We start from the raw sequence: 18402 nt of genomic DNA on the forward strand, positions 1-18402 counted from the left end.
AGGGAACCTTCATGCACTGTTGGTGGGACTGCAAATTGGTGCAGCCACTATGGAAAACAGGATGGAGGTTCCTCAAAAAATTAAAAATAGGACTACCTTATGACTCAGCAATTCCACTCCTGGGTGTTTATCCAAAGAAATCCAAACTACTGATTCAAAAAAATATATGCACCCCTATGTTTACTGCAGTGCTATTCACAATAGCCAAGATGGAAACAACCAGAATGCCCATCAATTGACAACTGGATAAAGAAATTGTGGTACATTTATATAATGGAGTATTACTCTGCCATAAAAATGGAATCAAATCTTACCATTTGCAACAACATGGATGGACCTAGAGGATGTTACGCTAAGTGAAATAAGTTAGACTGAGAAAGGCAAATAACATATGATCTCGCTTATATGTGGAATCTAAAGAACAGGATAAATGAGCAAACAAAACAGAAATAGACTCATAGATATAGAGAAAAAAACGGATGACTGATAGATGGGAGGCAGGTTGGGTGATGGGTGAGAAGGTGAAGGCTGGAGGAAAAACTTGTCAGGTTTTCAGGGACTAAGCAAACAAGCTCAGCATCTCTTATTCCTTGGAACCCTGCTCTTCTCCTGCTCTGTACTTGGCTCACGGTTGGTGTTGCTTCTACCTCAGTTTCTATTGGACACCTCATACTGCTTCTCCTCTTGGACAACCCTTATTCACTTTCACAATTCAGGCTCACAGATTAGTTCCTCGTGACAAACCCCACCTCCACTACTTGTCAGAATTGGTAGCCCCTTCGTTTTGATTTCTGAGCCTTGCTGTTGACAAATCAATCTCCGTCACAAGACTGTCTTCTTTTTAAGGGTGGAAAACAGTGTCCACAGCATCTGCATTTTCTATCTGCAGTCCAAACAGTGCCTGGCAGGTGGGAAGAGTCTAGAAATGTTTGCAAATGCAATATAATCATGAGGAAAATACGGAAACCTGGTGGGAGATTGTTTGCTTTAGAAACAGACACAGACAGCCTCCATCAGTAATCGTTTCTTTTCTCATCTTAGGCTCAAGTGACCTTGATCCTTCCATGATGTTGAGCCCTGGAGAGATTATTGACACAGGATCTGATTATGAAGATCAGGTAATTAAACTCTAAAAATATTTCTCTATTTAAATATTTTTAATTTTAGCCTTTGTTATTGTTTCATGAAAAGGAGGATTATAAATCATTTTGTGACATGTTCACAGATAACTGGTAACATTATATCCTGTGATAAATTATAATAGCCTACAACTTTCATTCATTAAGCTTGGTCCTTTAGCCCTCCCTTATCACAGATCCAAAATGACAATTAAGGAAAGCTGTGTGGTCAAAAGTTACATGCGAGAGAAATGAGATTATGTGAAGTTCTCGTGCCCAAGAATTTGCCTGTGTCTGTATCCCTTCCCAATAATGAAATAGTAAACGCTGGCTACAGGATCGGGGCTTTCCTATTTCTAACCTTCAAAAGAGCCTGATGGCTAACGACAACACAGCCAAGGAGTTAAATATATTTTCTATTTGAATAAAGCAAAGAAATTTATCTAGGTCATTTTCCTCTCAACAGAACTCTCCCTACTGCTATATTTTAATGTTCCAATGTAGTTGGCAAATGTTCCAACTCTCTAATTAGGCTTTCTTTTTTAAAAAAAAGGATATGTGTGAAACTTCCCTCCACCTCTCATCAGTGCTCCTCTGCCATAGCTGAAAGCCAAGTAAACATGTTCTTCTTGGTTTTCTTTCCCCATCTTCAATTAATATATGTCACAAATAAAGGTGGCTCTGACCATTGTCCAAACGCAACAGCTAGTTATACATTTTATATACATATTCAGAAGCTATTTATATGAGCATTAAGTTTCTTCCCTTATATCACAAAGCAAGAAGTTATTGACAAGTGATATAATGGCCACCACGTTCTTATATTCTTAAGCATTTTTAGGCACTTAATACATACTAAAGATTGCACTAAGTTTATTAATTTGATTATCTCACTAATTCCTCACAACAGCTTTGGGAAATAGGAATTATTATCTCTATTTCATAGACAAGAAAATTAAGCAAAGAGTAATTTACCTACGGTTACACAACAAGTTTCGCAGTGGGGAAGTGAACTCAGAGCACATTCCCTGACACTCATACTATACTGCCTCTCACCCTCGCTTCCAAGACAGGCCATTCAGTAATACATTTTTGGAGGCTTTTCAGTTGCTAACCCATAAGACCCCAGGCAAAGGAAAACGCCCAACAACCACTATTGAAGATGAATTCATGATCCAAAATTACAGGCTGCACAAAGGAATGTGCCATAACAAGAAATCCAGCTGATTCAACAAATGGAAGGCTTCACGCCCCAAGAACTAGAGGTAGCAGAGAAGTCTGAAAGAAATCTTAATATAGGAATATTTTAAATATTCAAGGAGATAAACGAAAGATTAGGAATCTTAAAATAAGTCCAGGAAAAAAAATGGAAAATATGGGAAGGAAAAGGGAAGAAATAGAAATTCTAGGCACAAAAAAATATTGTCCTTGAAATAAGAATTCAATCGTCTTGAATAGTAGACTAAACACAGCTAAAAAGAGACTTAGTGATAGAGTTGAGAAAATTGTCTCAGAAAAAAAAACAAAAAACAGAGAGCTAAATAGTTGTCAAATATAAGAAAGAACTTGGGAGATACTGAATACAGAATGATTGCGCCAACATATTCTAAAAGTAGTTGCAGAAAAATAAAATGGAGGGATAAAGCAGAGGTTATACTTTAACAGTAATAGCTGAGAATTTTACGGAGAAAAGACAAGTCCCAAGATTGAAGGAGCATATCCAGTCCTGAGTAGGATTTAAAAATTCTCATCTATTCTTTTTTCATTTAGTCAGTCAACAAATACTAATTGAGCACTTACTGTGTGCCAGGTACTATTTCGGCACTTGAAATATATAATTGTATAAAAACAGGCAAGGAGCTTACATCCTAGTGGGGAAGACAGATAGTTAACAATAAACATAAATTACTAAATTCTCCAGATTTTCAGAAATAATAAGTTCTATGAGAAAAGGAAAAGTAGAACAGGGTAAAAGTCAGGAATGCTGGGGTGGGGGACAGATTACAGTATTAAGTAAGATGATCAGTATTAACTAGGATGACCTCATTAAAGAGCTACGACTCGAGCAAAGACTTGGCATATAATGTAAAACATCAGAACACAGAAGACAAAAATAAAATACTAAAAGTGAAAATGCACTACCTATAAAGGAACAGCAATTTTAGTGGCAGCAGATTCAATGAAGCAAGACCTAGAATTTATTGAGCACCTAATATAAGCCAAACACTGTGTTTTATGGTTTATATGCATTATTTTTTATCGTTACAGTCACTCAAGAAGGTAGCTCTGTTTACACCTAATTTACAGCTGACCAAACTGACGCTCAGAGAAGTTAGATGACTTCTCACGACCATACAGTTAGCAAGCTGTAGAATCAGGAATCAAAGTATGATCAGCCTGCCACCAAAATCTAGTTTTACTTTAAGCCACTCCAAATAAAGCCATTGTCAAGGTCACCGGTAATCTTATGTCAATGCCAGTTAACACGTTTTAGTTATCTTTCTTGGCCTTTGCTGCATTCATTCACCAAACTTTTACTGTAAAGGGCCAGGTAGCAAATATTTTAGGCTCTGTGGGCTATAATGGTCTCTGTTACAGTTACTCAAATTCTGCTATTGTAGTACAAAAGCAGCCATAAAAATACTTAAATTAGTATGGTATATCTGTGTTCCAGTAAAGCTTTATTTATGGATACTGAAATTTGAATTCCATATAATTTTCATGTAATTTATTTCAACTATTTAAGAATGTAAAATGCTTGTGGGTGGCCAGTTAGCTCCGTTGGTCAGAGCGCGATGCTCTTAACAACAAGGTTGCCGGTTCGATCCCCCACGTGGGCCACTGTGAGCTGCGCCCCCCACAACTAGATTGAAACAACTACTTGACTTGGAGCTAATGAGTCCTGGAAAAACCCACTTAAATAAATAAACGTTTTTAAAAAAGAATGTAAAACCCATTCTTAACTGGGAAGCCATATACAAACAGGCAGCAGAGTGGCTTTGACCTGCAGGCCATAGCTTGCTTAACCCTAGCTGTAAACCAATCCCCATTCTTGACATTCTCCTCTCCACAAGCTTCTAACATTTCTAGAGTATTTCATACTGTCCTAAGTTCTTCACATTTATTGCTTCATTTTATCCTCAGACAATTGCATGAGATAGATATGATATTATTATTTATTATTTATTGCATTTTATTTAAAATATATATTAAAATAATAAAATATATTTTATTTATTAGTATATTTATTATAGGGACACTGAGGCACATAAAAATTAAGCAGTTTATTCAAGGTCACACAGCTGGCAAAAGGTAAAAACAGAATTCAAACACAACTGTCTGGGGAGCCAGGACCAGGAAAGATAGTCTAGGCCCTGTTACGGTAACAAATGAAACTCAAAATCTGAGTGCTTTCCTTCTAGAGGTTCTTTTACATGTGGCATCCAAAGGGATGATGGATGGGAAGGAATAAAAGCATAAGGAAGGTAGACCGGCTCTTAATTGCACGTTACCTCCTCTCACATTCATTTGGCGTCCCCCGGTCCCTGGCTCTCCCTATGTGCAAAGAGGCTGGAAAAATGGAGCTTCCTTAGTGTGCAGGAAGGGAGAAATCCATTTGGTGAGCCACAAAGCTCTTGCCCTGCAATGTGCTTGCTCTCTTTTGGTGCTCCCACTACTTCCTGGTTCACTCATTCTTGGTTTCCCTGTTGAACTCCTCTCCATCAGTCCGTGATTTAAATGTGGATGCTCCCCCGTATCCTGGCAGTGGCTTCTTCATTCCTCACTGTACATGTTCTCTTTTAAGAAGCTCAGTCATCGCCATGATTTCTGCTTCACTTAGAGCTCCCTGGTGAGCTGCTTGTCTCATGTCTGCCAGCTCAACAGCAATGGTTGGATTTCCCATGTGCATCTCAACTCAACACATCCAAAACCAATCTTACCAACTTCCCCCACAATATCTGTTCTTCCTTCTGCTTTCTCTATTTCTGTGAGTGATACCAATGTTCTCCCAGCTGCCCAAGCCAGAAACAGGAGCGTCTTCCTAGCCTCCTTTCTTTCTCTCCCTCCTTATATCAGTTTGATCAGGAAGCTGGTCACTTCTCCTATGGAGGGAATCGCTCCTTCCCTCTCCGGGTCCAATGCTGCTACCCTGGTCCACAGCCTGTCTCCCTCTGTGGGACCACTGAGACAGTCTCCTAACCAGTGTCCCTACCCCAGCTCCTCACCCACCAAAATCATCTTTCTGAAAAGCAAAACCAATCAGGGCATTCCACTACTTAAAACCCTTCTTGGCCCCTCATTCCTGTCAGAATTAAGTTGGAATCTCTTACCATACACGTGGGAACCTTCAAATCAGAATCTGACCCCCTACATCCCTCCCCAAACTTATCCCTTGCCAATCACCAAACACACTGAATGCTCCATCCACACCAAGCCATTTACAGTTCCCCCAAATGAGTTGTGCTTTGCACAGTCCCTTTCCTTCATATGGAAGCTTCCCCAACCTCATCACCTCTGTCCCAGAGAACACTCATGCTTCTTTAAGACCAAGCTTCTCCTTGAGAAAGCCCTTCTCTTGTTACATGTTCAGTTCACCTTCTCAGGGGTCCCGTGAGACCCTCTTTTGTATTCTCTTGTATTGCAGAGACTGTATTCTGCTCTGTGTATCATTAATGTCTAATACACAACCTGGTACACAGCATGTGCTCAATAAATGTCTATTATTTTTTATGTTTTTTTTCATTCGTTTCAAGTGTACAAAACAATGTAATAGTTAAACATTTATCATTTATATCCCTCACACAGTGATAACCACCCCCATCTACTACCCCTCTGACATTGGATACAGCCATTACATTTCCATTGTCTCTATTCCTAAATTGCTATTATTTTAAAAGCCAATAAAATTATTCCTAGTTCTTCTACTTAATATATGATTTTTTTGATAACTTACTAACTCTTTTGAGCCCTTGTTTTCTCTCCTGGAAAATGATGGTGATGACTCCACCAGGAAGTACTGTTGCAGGAAGTAGGGATGCACGTTCCCTCACACAGAACAAATACTCCATAAACATGAACACCCTGTCTTTCCTCCTCCAAACCCAACTTACTGAACTTTTCAGGAATTGGTGCCTCTCTGTAGCTGACAGAGACCACCATATCTTCAACTAGGTGAATACTAATTGTCTGAACACTTCTGGTTTCTGGTCTGGCAGGAGCTTAGAAGTCACCACTCTGCCGAAGAACAAGTAAAAAGCTGAACAAATTGAAAAATCAACAATTCTTAGATCTGTTAGAGAACTGAGGTCCCAGGGCAAACCACTGCACCAAAAATTGGAAAGACAGGCAGATTCAGGGAATCACAACTTACCAGAGCGGAAACCCACAAGCAAGAAGCTCCACAGGAAACAGTGCCGGGTAGGAAACCCAAACTGTAATCAACAAATTGCTGGAGACGCCATGTGGGCAAGTCTGAGAGTTAAAAACTCCAGAGTATCCAGTCATAAGAGTCCCCACGCTTCTATGAGTTTTATTTCCAAGAATTTGACCAGGTTCCACAGTGAACATCAGAGAAAAATCTCCTTATGCTTCCAGCAGGGGGAGAGAGAAAGGAACCATTTTGAAATACACCAGAGCATTCTGTTCTTAACAAGGTCTACCCTCAGGAGAAATTATTTTACCAGAACCTAACCTGCTAGGGCTTTAACAGCCTAACTTACCTGGCAGAATGGAAATACCCAATTCCAGTCCCCTCAAGCCACTCTATCCCAGGCAAGGGGTGAAAAAAACCTGAGAAGCACTGGTGAAGTCCAGGGGCATAGGCTCATCAAAAGACTGACACCTAATCATAAAGACTGACACCTAATCATAAACTACTTGCATTTCATAGAACACTTCCTCCCTCCCCCTACACCTTACCACCACAATTCTAAAAGTTTATTGACCACAGTTCCTTTTACCTAGCACATCATGTCCACCTTTCAAAAAAAATTACAAAACATATTCAAAGGTAAAAACATATTTTGAAGAGATTGAACAAGCATCAGAACAAGAGTCAGATATGGCAGGACTATTAGACTTATCAGAAAAGTTTAAAAAAAAACAACTATGACTAATATGCTAAAGGCTTAAATGGAAAAAGTAGACAACATGCAAGAACAGATGGATAATGTAAGCAGTGAGATGGAAATCCTAAGAAAGAATCAAGAAGAAATCCTAAGAAAGAATTAAGAAGAAATGCTAAAGGTCAAAAACACTGTAACTGAAATGGAAAATGTCTTCAAATGGGCTAATTAGTAGACTAGAGTAAAAAAATCTCTAAGCTCGAAGATAGGACAATAGAAATTTCCAGAACTAAAAGGCAAAGAAAAAAGGGCTAAGAAAAAAAAACACAAAACAGAAATTCAAGAACTGTGGGACCATTACAAGAGGTATAATATGCATGTAATGGTAATACTACAAGGAAAAGAAAGAGAAAAAAAAAAAAACAGACATATTTGAAGTAATAATAATTGAGCATTTCCCCCAAATTAATGTCAGATACCAAACCACAGACACAGGAAGCTCAAAGAACACCAATCAGGATAAATACACACACACACACACACACAAAAATTACCTAGTCATATCGTATTCAAACTGCAGAAAATTAAAGATAAAGAAAAAAATCTTGAAAGAAGCCAGAGGAAAATTATACCTTACCTACAGAGAAGTAAAGATAAGAAATATATTCAACTTCTCAAAAGCCATGTAAGCAAGAAAAGTAAAATCAAATATTTAAAGCATTGAGAGAGAAAAAAACAGCCTAGAATTCTGTATCTTGTAAAATTATCCTTCAAAGTGAAGGAGAAATAAAGACTTTCTCAGACAAACAAAAATTAAGGAAATTTGTTGCCAGTAGGTCTGCCTTGCAAGAAACGTTAAAAGTTCTTTCAAGAGAAGGAAAATGACATAGGTCAGAAATTCAGATCTATATGAAGAAAGGAAGAGTATCAGAGAATGAACAAGTGGAAGCAAAATAAAAATTTTGATGTTTCTTTTTCTTAATTGCTCTAACAAATAGGAGTTTGTTCAAAACAATCATAGCAACAATGTACGAGTAATTATATATGCTCATGTATAAGTGAAGTGAATGACTGCAAGGGACAGAAGGGAGGAATTAGGAATGTTTTGTTATTATAAGGTACTTACACCACCCACCCAGTCCTTGATCCCCTCCCTTCCATCTCCCCCAGGACCCTGCTCCATTAAGGTTATTGCTTTATCTTTCTCAAGGCTCTCATCCTTGAAGTACCTTTCTTTCTCTCTGTCTACCAACCCACCAGCCCCACCATGAAGAAAGAAGGAGCCATGAAGAGTGCCAAGTGTCACAGAAATGTCAAATGGGAGACGGTCTTTCCTCTTCCCTTTCCTTTAACACCAAATTTGGAGAAAGAGAAATCACTTCCCACGAGTCTGTGTCCTTACCTCCCACTCTGCCCTATAAACCAGCTTCTGCCTGCTCTGTTCCACTAAGAGACCATTGAAAGTCATCTCATCGCTGCCAGTCAGGAGGTTGTCTCCCAGTTCTTACAACGTCAGGAGGTTGTCTCCCAGTTGTTACAACGTCAGGAGGTTGTCTCCCAGTTCTCACAACGTCAGGAGGTTGTCTCCCAGTTCTGACATCAATAGCACATTCTGCTTTCTCAAAACTCTGGGCTCCCTTGGCTTATGCCACTCTGCGGCCGTTCTTTTTCTCCTCCCCTCAACATGGTTTTTCTTTTTCTTTCCTCCTCTTAAAATGCTGCGTGCAAGTTCCATCGTAGCACCTCTTCTCTCACTACACAAGTGTTTCATCCATGCCCATGCCTTCAACTTTATTAATGTACTTATTCATTTACTATTGAGAATATTTGATGTGTCAGACTCTATTTGAAGTACTGGGGATATAGTGTAAGCAAAAGAAAACACAGTTCCTACTATCATGGAGCTTAAAATAGAAATAGATAATAATAAAATAATCACATAAATAAATATAAAATTAAACCTGTGTTAAATGCTTGGAAAAAGTACATAGATGTGGTGAGTAAGGTAATGAGAGGCTTTTTCTAAGGTACAAGATGCTTGAGTTGAAATCTAAAAGATGAGTAACAGGTAGCAGGGATTGTGAGAAAGTGAGGTAACAGGAAAGGATAAGGGTTCAAAGGGGATGGTCAGAAAAAGGAAATAGCTTGTATAAGCAAGAAGGAACATGGCATCCAAAAGAAGGCCAGTGCAGCTGGAAAGCAGGGTAAGGGGAAAGGTGGTGTGAGATGAGCTGGAGAGTAGGGCTCTGTAGAGCAGCTTAGGTGTTTTCATTTTACCCTAAGAGCAATGGGAAGCCTTGAATAGTAGTTTTGTTTTGTTTGGGGGAAGGAGGCGGAAGGGTGTGTCAACACTATATTTGTGTTTAAAGAAAGGTTGTTTTGGCCGCAATGTGGAGAACACTTGGAGGAAGGCAAGAATGGATCCAGGGAGTCCAGTGAGAGGCTGCAGTGGCCCAGACAAGACAGCATGGATGCCACATTGCACTGTGGTGGTGGAGGAGAGGGAAAGAAAGGGATATATCTGAGAGGTACTTATAAGGCAAACTCAACAGGACTTCCTGTTGGAATGGACATGCGAGCCAAGGGAGATGGAATCTGTACAGCTGGGTGGATGGTAGTGGCATTCACTGAAAAAGAACACTAAGAAACACCAGTCCCATAAGGAAAGAGCACGGGTGTAATTTTAGACATGTTGAGTTCAAAGTGTATTAATGCATTCAAATACGGAATTCAAGTGAACAATTAAATATACAGGTCTGGTGCTTAGAAGAAAGATCTTGGCTGGAAATATTAATTTGTGAGCTGCTGAATATAGGTAGAAGTTTAAACTATAAGTGGTGATGTGCTACTTACCGAAAGAAAGCAGACTCGAAAAGAGAAGAGGGTCTAAAGCTGAGCACTGAGGGAACTGAAAGGCTGGGTAGAGAAAGGTGAGGCAGCAAAATGATGTACCAGAAGCTCTTAGAGAGACAGGAGGAAAATCAGTAGAACCTAGTGTTCCAAAGCTGAAGAAAACAGTATTTCAAGAAGCAGACAGTGTCAAATGATGGGAGGATGGGGAAGAGGGAGAATGGAAAATGGGCGTTGTATATAGAAACATGGAGGAAAATGGTGACCTGACAAATTGCTATTGGGGAAGTTGTCTTTGTTTGGGTTTGTTTGTAATGGAAGACACTTGAGCATGTTTAAAAACTCATACAAAGGATCCACCCATTAGAGAGAAAGAGAACACACAAGAGAGAGGAATGCAGTCGGGCTGGGTTCTAATGCACAGGTAGAGAAGGACCACATGTGGTTTGTGACAAGAAACACAGATAGGATGGGAACGTGGGTTTGTATGTTTAATGGTAAGAAGTTATGAGCTCCTCTGAGATGATTTCCAAGACAGAGCTGTCCACTGAGAGTCCGGGGTTTGAAGCAGGTGGAGGATTGACTTGTGGAATCCAGCAGAGAGTGAACTAAGGAAACAGCAGACTAGGCAAGCTCTCCGAGAGCCCATTTGACGTTAGTGCCTGCTAACTTATTTTGACCAAGTGATCCTTTTCATTTTTTCCCCATTTGTTTAGCAAATGTTTATTGGGTGCCCCATAGGTGCCACTCTTCTAGGCAGTAAAGATACAGAGTAGTGTGGAACTTCCATGGGGCACAGAGATGGTCGATAGTTTGCTTCACTCAGTGGTGGAGTTTTACCAAATATGTGCTACAAAGAGACAGAGAGCAGAGCATTAGCAGTGGAAGTGGTGGTGGGCCGAGAACAGGAAGGAATGTGATTGGAGGACAGTTAGGAGGCAGAGCCCAAAGAACGAGAAGTACATGTGATGCCTTTAAAAATTTAACTCCATGTCACAAATATGTGCTAGCTCTTTATCAAAGAACTTTATTAAAGAAGATTTGATCCTAGCAATCCTGCAAGGATCATTTCAAATCCTGCTTCTTTCTTGAGACCTTCTCTAATAATTAAACATTCGTTTCTTGCCTGCTCCACTGAACACCTAAAGCATTTGAGGTTCATACACTAAGTCTTAGCACTTGATTATGTTTAATTTTGTACTTCAGTGTACGTTGACTCATATGCTCCTCACTGTCTCCTACATGCATCCAGTATGAGAAAGACTATGGAGGCACATACACCTCCTTCCAATCCAGGGCCACACTTATGGGTTGCAAGTTACTGAACCTCTTCAAGCCTGAGTTTCTTCATCTGTAAAAGCGGACCTTGCAAGCTATTTGTATTAAAAGAGATAATTTTTGTAAAAGCACCTGGAACAGTAGACCATCCAGTAAATATTTCCTCTTCATTCTTTCCTCTCTAGAGGGAGGACACTCTCAGGTATTTCTTTTGTGTCTGCCATACTGACAGACACACTGTCAGGACCAAAACAGACTTACTAAATAAAATCATTATGCCACATTTCCCAGCAGATAACAGAGTTGGGGTTGGGAGGCAGGTATTTCCAAAGAGATTCTCAGCTTCTAAATCAAGAAATACTACGTTTACCAAAACACGCATTAGCTTGTATTTGTAAAGCTGATTTAAAACAGTGTATTTGAGTAACAGCACTGATCATAATTTGGGGACTTATCAAGGTGTCGCTGATACACTGAGTCCTGTTCTGATGGATAAGTCAGGTTTTTGTGGCAAGTGCTACAAGGGCTGGCTGAAGCTGGGAAGCTGGAGTAGCCAGGTTTACCTCTCAGCACTTGTAGTTGGTGGTGAAAACTAACAGTGGCCTACTAGAAAAATGAAAGCAAGGGTGTTAGAGAGGGACTGAGGTCAGAAAAATGTAAGTCTAGCTTTTCCCAAACACTGAAACAAAAATACCTGCTGCAGGTTTAGGAAGCCAGCCCTTCCTGACTGTCTCCACTAGCCATAGGCAGTTTGGAGCTCATTGATTCTGTAAGAAGAAAGACAAGCCATATTTCTAAACCTCATAAATTAATAAGAATACATTTTCACCATTCTTGACTGTAAAGTCAGGTATGCCCTTCATATTTTCAGTATAGATATTAAATATTAAACAGCAACATTACAGACAGAAAAGGACGAGAACCATATGATTCCACTCATATGTGGGCTATAAAACAGAAAGCAACACATGCACAAAGAAACTCATAGACTCAGACAACAGTATGATGGTTATCAGAGGGGATGAGGGTAATGGGGGCCAAAGATATGATGATGGAAGGAGACTAGACTTTGGCTGGTGAGCACACAATGCAGTATACAGAGGATGTATTACTACAAAATTATACACTTGAAACTTATATAATGTATTTACCAATGTCACTCCAGTAATTTTAAAAAGCAGACAATATATCACTTAGGTTACCATTTTCAGCATAGAGTTTGATATATTTCCACACTCTGAAGACATAAAAGTAAATGCCTCATCACTATGTACCTCTCTCATGCCCCATCACAGGACTATAGGGGAGATCTTTGCAGAAGGAAATAAGAACTGATAGAATTCTTTAGTTGAAAGCAATAGGATATACTCCAGGGGGTAAAAACATATACTGACCAGTAGGGACTGTTTGCTTTTCTCTTTTCAAAAACCTTATTATTCTTGTTAGACAGGCTTTGTAATTAATTTCATGGCTCCTATGACATCTTATTAACTGGAATAACCTTGAATGCCCTGTCATTTTGAAGGCAAAATGAAAATATTTGTGATAACACAATAGTATCACTGCCTTATAAAGGGGAGGAAATAGAACGCACATGTGACCCATCATCTGATGTGCCTTGGAACTGATCATGGGAAACCAAATAACCTTCTGGGGTTATTGTGTATTTGCAGAAGTAAGGGTGGTGAGAATGTGCAAAAAGCTGAAAACCTAATCTAAAAGCAAACACAGGCTTACAGAAATTTAAATGTGAGTTAGCAGGAGAGGGATGTAATGAGGTTGTCCTTTGCTCCCTGAAGTTCGTTGCCGAGGAGCAGTTATCATTTCCCACCTACTGATGACCTACCTTTCTCTTTCAATGGGTTTTCAGGTCCCAGTGTATATCCTGACTTCAGTTTTCATGTTGAGTCCATATTTTCATCAGGGATGGTAGTTGTGGCTAGAGCAAGTGAAGACCCCCAGGCTTAGAGTCTAGATGGGTTTGAATTGTGGTTCTACAACTTTATCAAATCACTTACTTCTCTAAGCCACAGTCTCCAAACCTATGAAATGAAGAAAATAATGTGAAGAGTAGAGAACTGAATCCTATCAAGGATTCTGTCAAATGTAAGAGAACTATACATATGGTTATACAAACATAAAGTCTTAACATGATTATCTACTATAATCATGGTTATCTACTATAAGTTTCTCATACCCGCTTTTCAATGTAGATAGAAAATATAGAACAACAGTGTTTACTGCTGAGAATTTTTAAAGGACCCCTCCTTGAAATACATTAAATAATGGCACAGAGAGAAGAAAATAGTAAAATAGTGAAAATAAAGAATTTACTTGGTGTTCTAGGACCATCCTGAGAGTTTTCAGCAGGCTTTCCTTACTTGTACCAGCATGTGTTTCTATTTCTGTTACAGCGCTTGTCGTGCGGATTATGGTTACTTGTGTCCACGTCTTACTCCCACAGTAGATTATACCTAGGGAGATGGTCAATGTGTACTTCACCATAGTTCCTTAATTCCTTGCATAATGCTTGACAAAGTATGGGAGGACAATTCAGGAATATTTTCTCCATAAACAGAATGAATAAGAATCTTAAAGGGAAGTACAGGAAGAAATCTGACATTCTGTAAACTGTAAATGGAGAACAGAACTAAAACAAATTTACTTGGCAATTACAATTTTTTTTTCTTTAGTTTACATGTTTTCAAAGGAGGGCAGCTAGGATGTTAAGGGATTCAAAAACTATCATACAAAAAGTGGTGGGAGAATCTGGAAATACCAAAAGAAGAAGAACATTTTCCTGACCAGGCTCTTGCTAGCCTGTCCACACCATGGTTGGTGAGGTTTGTGGTCTTGTTTACAGCTCTGTTCCCAATACGTTTTGCATAGCACCTGACTCATGCTCAATCATTAACTGTTCAATGAGGCAATTCCATTCTGTAAGGGACTGTATCATTTTAGAAGAGGGAAATAGACTTCTATATTACTGTGTAAGAGAGAATTGGACTCCAGAGATGGAAATTACAAATAGATGCAATTCAGATCAATGTACGAGGAGTTTCCTCAATAGTGTCATCCAGTTGAACAACTCATTGAAGATGTTCAAATTCTAGGTAACAATTCCTCATGGATGTTTGTAAAAAACAGTGATTTCTGTGAGTGAAAAAATGATATGCCGCCTAAGGTCTTTTCCATCTCTAAGTCTATTTGTTTAAGAAGGGCCAAGGTGTGTGGGGGGGGTGTGTGTGGGGTGTGTGTGTGTGTGTGTGTGCACGCGCGCGTGTGTGTGATGTTGACTCCCACCACCATTATCCCAGAAATATCTAAATATCCCTCCCACTAACCTGCTTTAGTTCCTGAAATACCATCCCTGAGGAATAGAAGGAGGGTGATATTGTGTCATTAGAAGGTCTCTCTCAATTTCTCATCATTAAGTTATATAATATCATTTAACCAAATGGAACTAACTGTAGCTGAATAAAATTTCTATCACCTTAGAACATTGTTAATTGTACAATCCTTTTCAGACTTAAATTCAAACCAGTAAAAATTATTGTGCTATCAAATATCAAAAAAATCATAGGGTTTTTTTGTTGTTATTATTGTTGTTGTTTCATTGTGGGTTTTTTTTTTTTAAGGGCAACCCTGTGAGGATGAGTAGAAACATATTCATTGTCACCCACTGGCCCTAAAATAAGAATGAATTCTTTATCATCAAGCAAAAGTGACAGTGTACAGGGGAGTACAGTGGTTAAAACAATGGGCTGAGGAGTCAGAGTGCCTGGATTTGAGTTCCAGTTCTGCCAATTACTGATTGTGTGGTCTTAAACTCTTTGCCAAAGTTTCCTCACTTGCAAAATGGGAGCTTTGTGAGGACTAAATGAGATGATACTTACAATATACTTAGAACAATAATAATATCTAAAATGTATTAAGTACTTACGCCAAAGCAGGCACAAGGCTAAACATTATTAAATTATCTTAACAACCCTACCTCTAGCCTCAAGTTTCAGTTGAGACTTAAAGATATTAAGCCGCTTGCCCCAGGTCACACAGCTAGAGTGGCAGAGCTGTAATACAACTCCACTCTGTCCAGTGTCCAGCGCCAGAATTTGTGCTTCTAACCTCTACATCCTTCTTATTGAGGAAGTTGCTTTCTGGCCTTGTATTTATGAGACATTTTTAGAGCAAGAACCTGGGAGAAGAGTAATAATTATAATAGCTAAAATTTCTTGAGTGCTTTCTATGTTTCAGGTACTATTCAAAGCACTTTACATGCATTAAGCCTCACTACAACCTTATGAGGTTTTGCTATTATTCCCATTTTACAGATGTAGAACTGAGCCCAGAGAGGTTAAGTAACATGTCAAGGATTCAAAACCAGGCAGTCTGACATCACTGAGACTAAGTTTTAACCACACACACTATAGTTCCACTTCAGGATAGCCTTCGGTGGGGCTAGGGACTTTGGGAAATCGGGAAACCATATTCAGTCCCAGATCCAAAGGAAGACAGGGTGTTCAGGTGAAGATGAATCAGAGACAGTCAGTGCCCATTTACCTCTTTGATGATTTGCTAGAACTTCCCACAAAGGCAGGAGCAGGAATGGGCCCAGAGAGAAGCAGGTGGTATAAACGTTTGAGGTATGCCACGTGGTAGTAGGTATGGGCTTTTTGTTTGTTTGTCTTGTCTTTAATTTAGAAGCTTTATGACTCAAGAAGAACACACTTGGTTCTAAACAGTAAATGCAACAACATTCCTTTTAAAAGCACTTTGCTTTTTAGTTAGTCTTATCTGGGGGAAACCGGCAGAGAACACAACCTAAAACTTGCAGTTTCTTTATTGTAGTGTATTCATAACCTTGAAGAAAATCCAGAGTCAACAGCTTTTATTAAATACTTATCCTGTGTCAGAAGCTCTTGTGATCTGGTTCAATCCTCCCCACAGCCCTGGGAGGAAAGTATCATTAGACCCAAGCTCACACAACTACCGTGTTTCCCCCAAAATAAGACCTAGCCAGACATCAGCTCTAATGCGGCTTTTGGAGCAAAAATTAATACAAGACCCAGTATTATCCTGGTCTGATATTATAGTAAAATAAGACTGGGTCTCATATTAATTTTTGCTCCAAAAGATGCATTAGAGTTGATTGTTCGGCTAGGTCTTATTTTCGAGGCAACACGATAATAATGTCTTCATTCCATATCCCTCTTTCCAATAATCCATACTGCTGCCCCAGAATCCATAATAATGAAAACCCTAGAACACCTCTCCTCATCCCCCAAAAAGAGAAAAACAGCTTGCATATTATCCTACTATTTGATTAGGAAGAGATTATCATAATCTCTTCACTGGCTTATAAAATGAGCAAGCCATATAAACAAATGGATGTCTAAAATTATAAGAAATGTCAAGTCTGTGATTGCTTCTTTTTCGATGCATAATATACTTCCATTTCCTTGTTATTTCCTTAAATTGAATAACTTTTTTCTTATTTGTTAAAGCAAAACTATATGCTATGGAAAATTAGGAAAATTATAATCATGAAGAAGAAAATTAGTATTAACATTTTGGAATATTTCCTTGACTGTTAGATATTTAACAATGTTATCATCAAATTTTTCATTTAATAATATAGAACTTCCCATGTCATTGAATAATTTTTGTAGACACATTTTTAATGACAGTATAAAATATAATTTTATAGGTATGCTATATTTATTTTTATCATTCTCCTCCTCCTCCAAGGCACTTATTTTTCTTTTCACCTTTTCAATGTTATAAATACAGCTGACCTTTGAACAATAGTGGGTTTAAATTGTGCTCGTCCACATATATGTGGATTTTTAAAAATAAATACGTACAGTACTGTAAATATATTTTCTCTTCCTTATGATTTTCTTAATAACATTTTCTTTTCTCTAGCTTACTTCATTGTAAGAACACAGTATATAATACACATAACATACAAACTATGTGTTAATGGACTGTTTATGCAATGTAAGGCTTTTCTGGTCAACAGTAAATAGGCTATTAGTAGTTAAGTTTTAGGGGAGTCAAAAGTTATACATGGCTTTTCGACTGTGCAGGAGGTGAGCACCCCTAACCCCCATGTTTTTCAAGGGTCAACTGTAATGCTTCCCTGACATATCATTGCACATAAACTTTGCCCAAATCTCTGATTACTCAAGGAGAGATTCCTAATATGGGGATTATTGAGCCAGAGGGTAAAAAGAGTAATACTATGGTATTTCCACTTATTTCTAATCAGATATACTTCAAGAATAAAGCAAAGATTATTAATGGAACAAAAGGATTCTAAAGAGGAAAGGTTTTAGATAAGGCTGTTCTAAATTATTTGAATAAAAGCTGTCAAACTGAGTCCAATTTAGTCCTGCGTGATTCAGGATGCAGAGCGTACTTTAAATGCTAGAGTATCTGCAGTCCGTTGATCAATAAGCCAATCCTCCAAGACGCCAGTCACCCATGCGGCCAGGCCAGGTTAAGCCCCTAGAACAGGAAGCAGAACTTTTCTCTAGCAACAATATTATTCAAGACATCCAAGACGTGTTGTGATTTCCAAACACACAGGCTTCCTTAAATACTTACAGCTAGTTCCCAGAACTAACTATATCCATTAGTTCCCAGAACTAGTTCATATCCATTAATCTTTTTATATTCCATTTGACCTCCCTATTATCTGTGGAGGAAAACATACTTTTTACAAGAATAAAAGAAATTTGTAGAAGCAAAACTAGAAATAAAAGTAAATAGATTTTTTAAAGATATATAAGACAGACTAAAAGCTATAGCAAATGATATAACAAATACCATCTACCCACTTTCCAGCCTACAAAATAAAACATTGTAAATAACTGAAGCCCTTTCGTGCACCCTCATCCAGTGACATTCCCCTGGGCTTCCCCAGAGAAGTCTACTCTTCCAACTTCAATGTTTATCAGTCTACTTTATGTACAGCTACTGTGTTTCCCTGAAAATAAGACGAGGTGTTATATTAATTTTTGCTCCAAAAGACACCTTAAGGCTTATGTTCAGGGGATGTCATCCTGAAAAATCATGCTAGGGCTTAT

General features: G+C 38.7%; 1 protein-coding gene across 4 annotated transcripts in view; it reads left to right on the plus strand.

Moving 5' to 3' along the window:
- The window catches only part of AK5 (adenylate kinase 5), a 204352-nt gene that overhangs the window by 104430 nt on the left and 81520 nt on the right, over window positions 1–18402 (plus strand). For all 4 annotated transcript variants that reach the window (XM_019743342.3, XM_019743343.3, XM_088791211.1 and 1 more), the window contains exon 8: window positions 1042–1118. In XM_019743342.3, coding sequence (XP_019598901.3) covers window positions 1042–1118 — 77 coding nt within the window. The remainder of the gene's footprint in view (window positions 1–1041; window positions 1119–18402) is intronic.

Source organism: Rhinolophus sinicus, chromosome 14 (assembly GCF_057876585.1).
Source record: "Rhinolophus sinicus isolate RSI-liver-muscle chromosome 14, RSI-T2T, whole genome shotgun sequence".
Classification (NCBI taxonomy): Eukaryota; Metazoa; Chordata; class Mammalia; order Chiroptera; family Rhinolophidae; genus Rhinolophus; species Rhinolophus sinicus.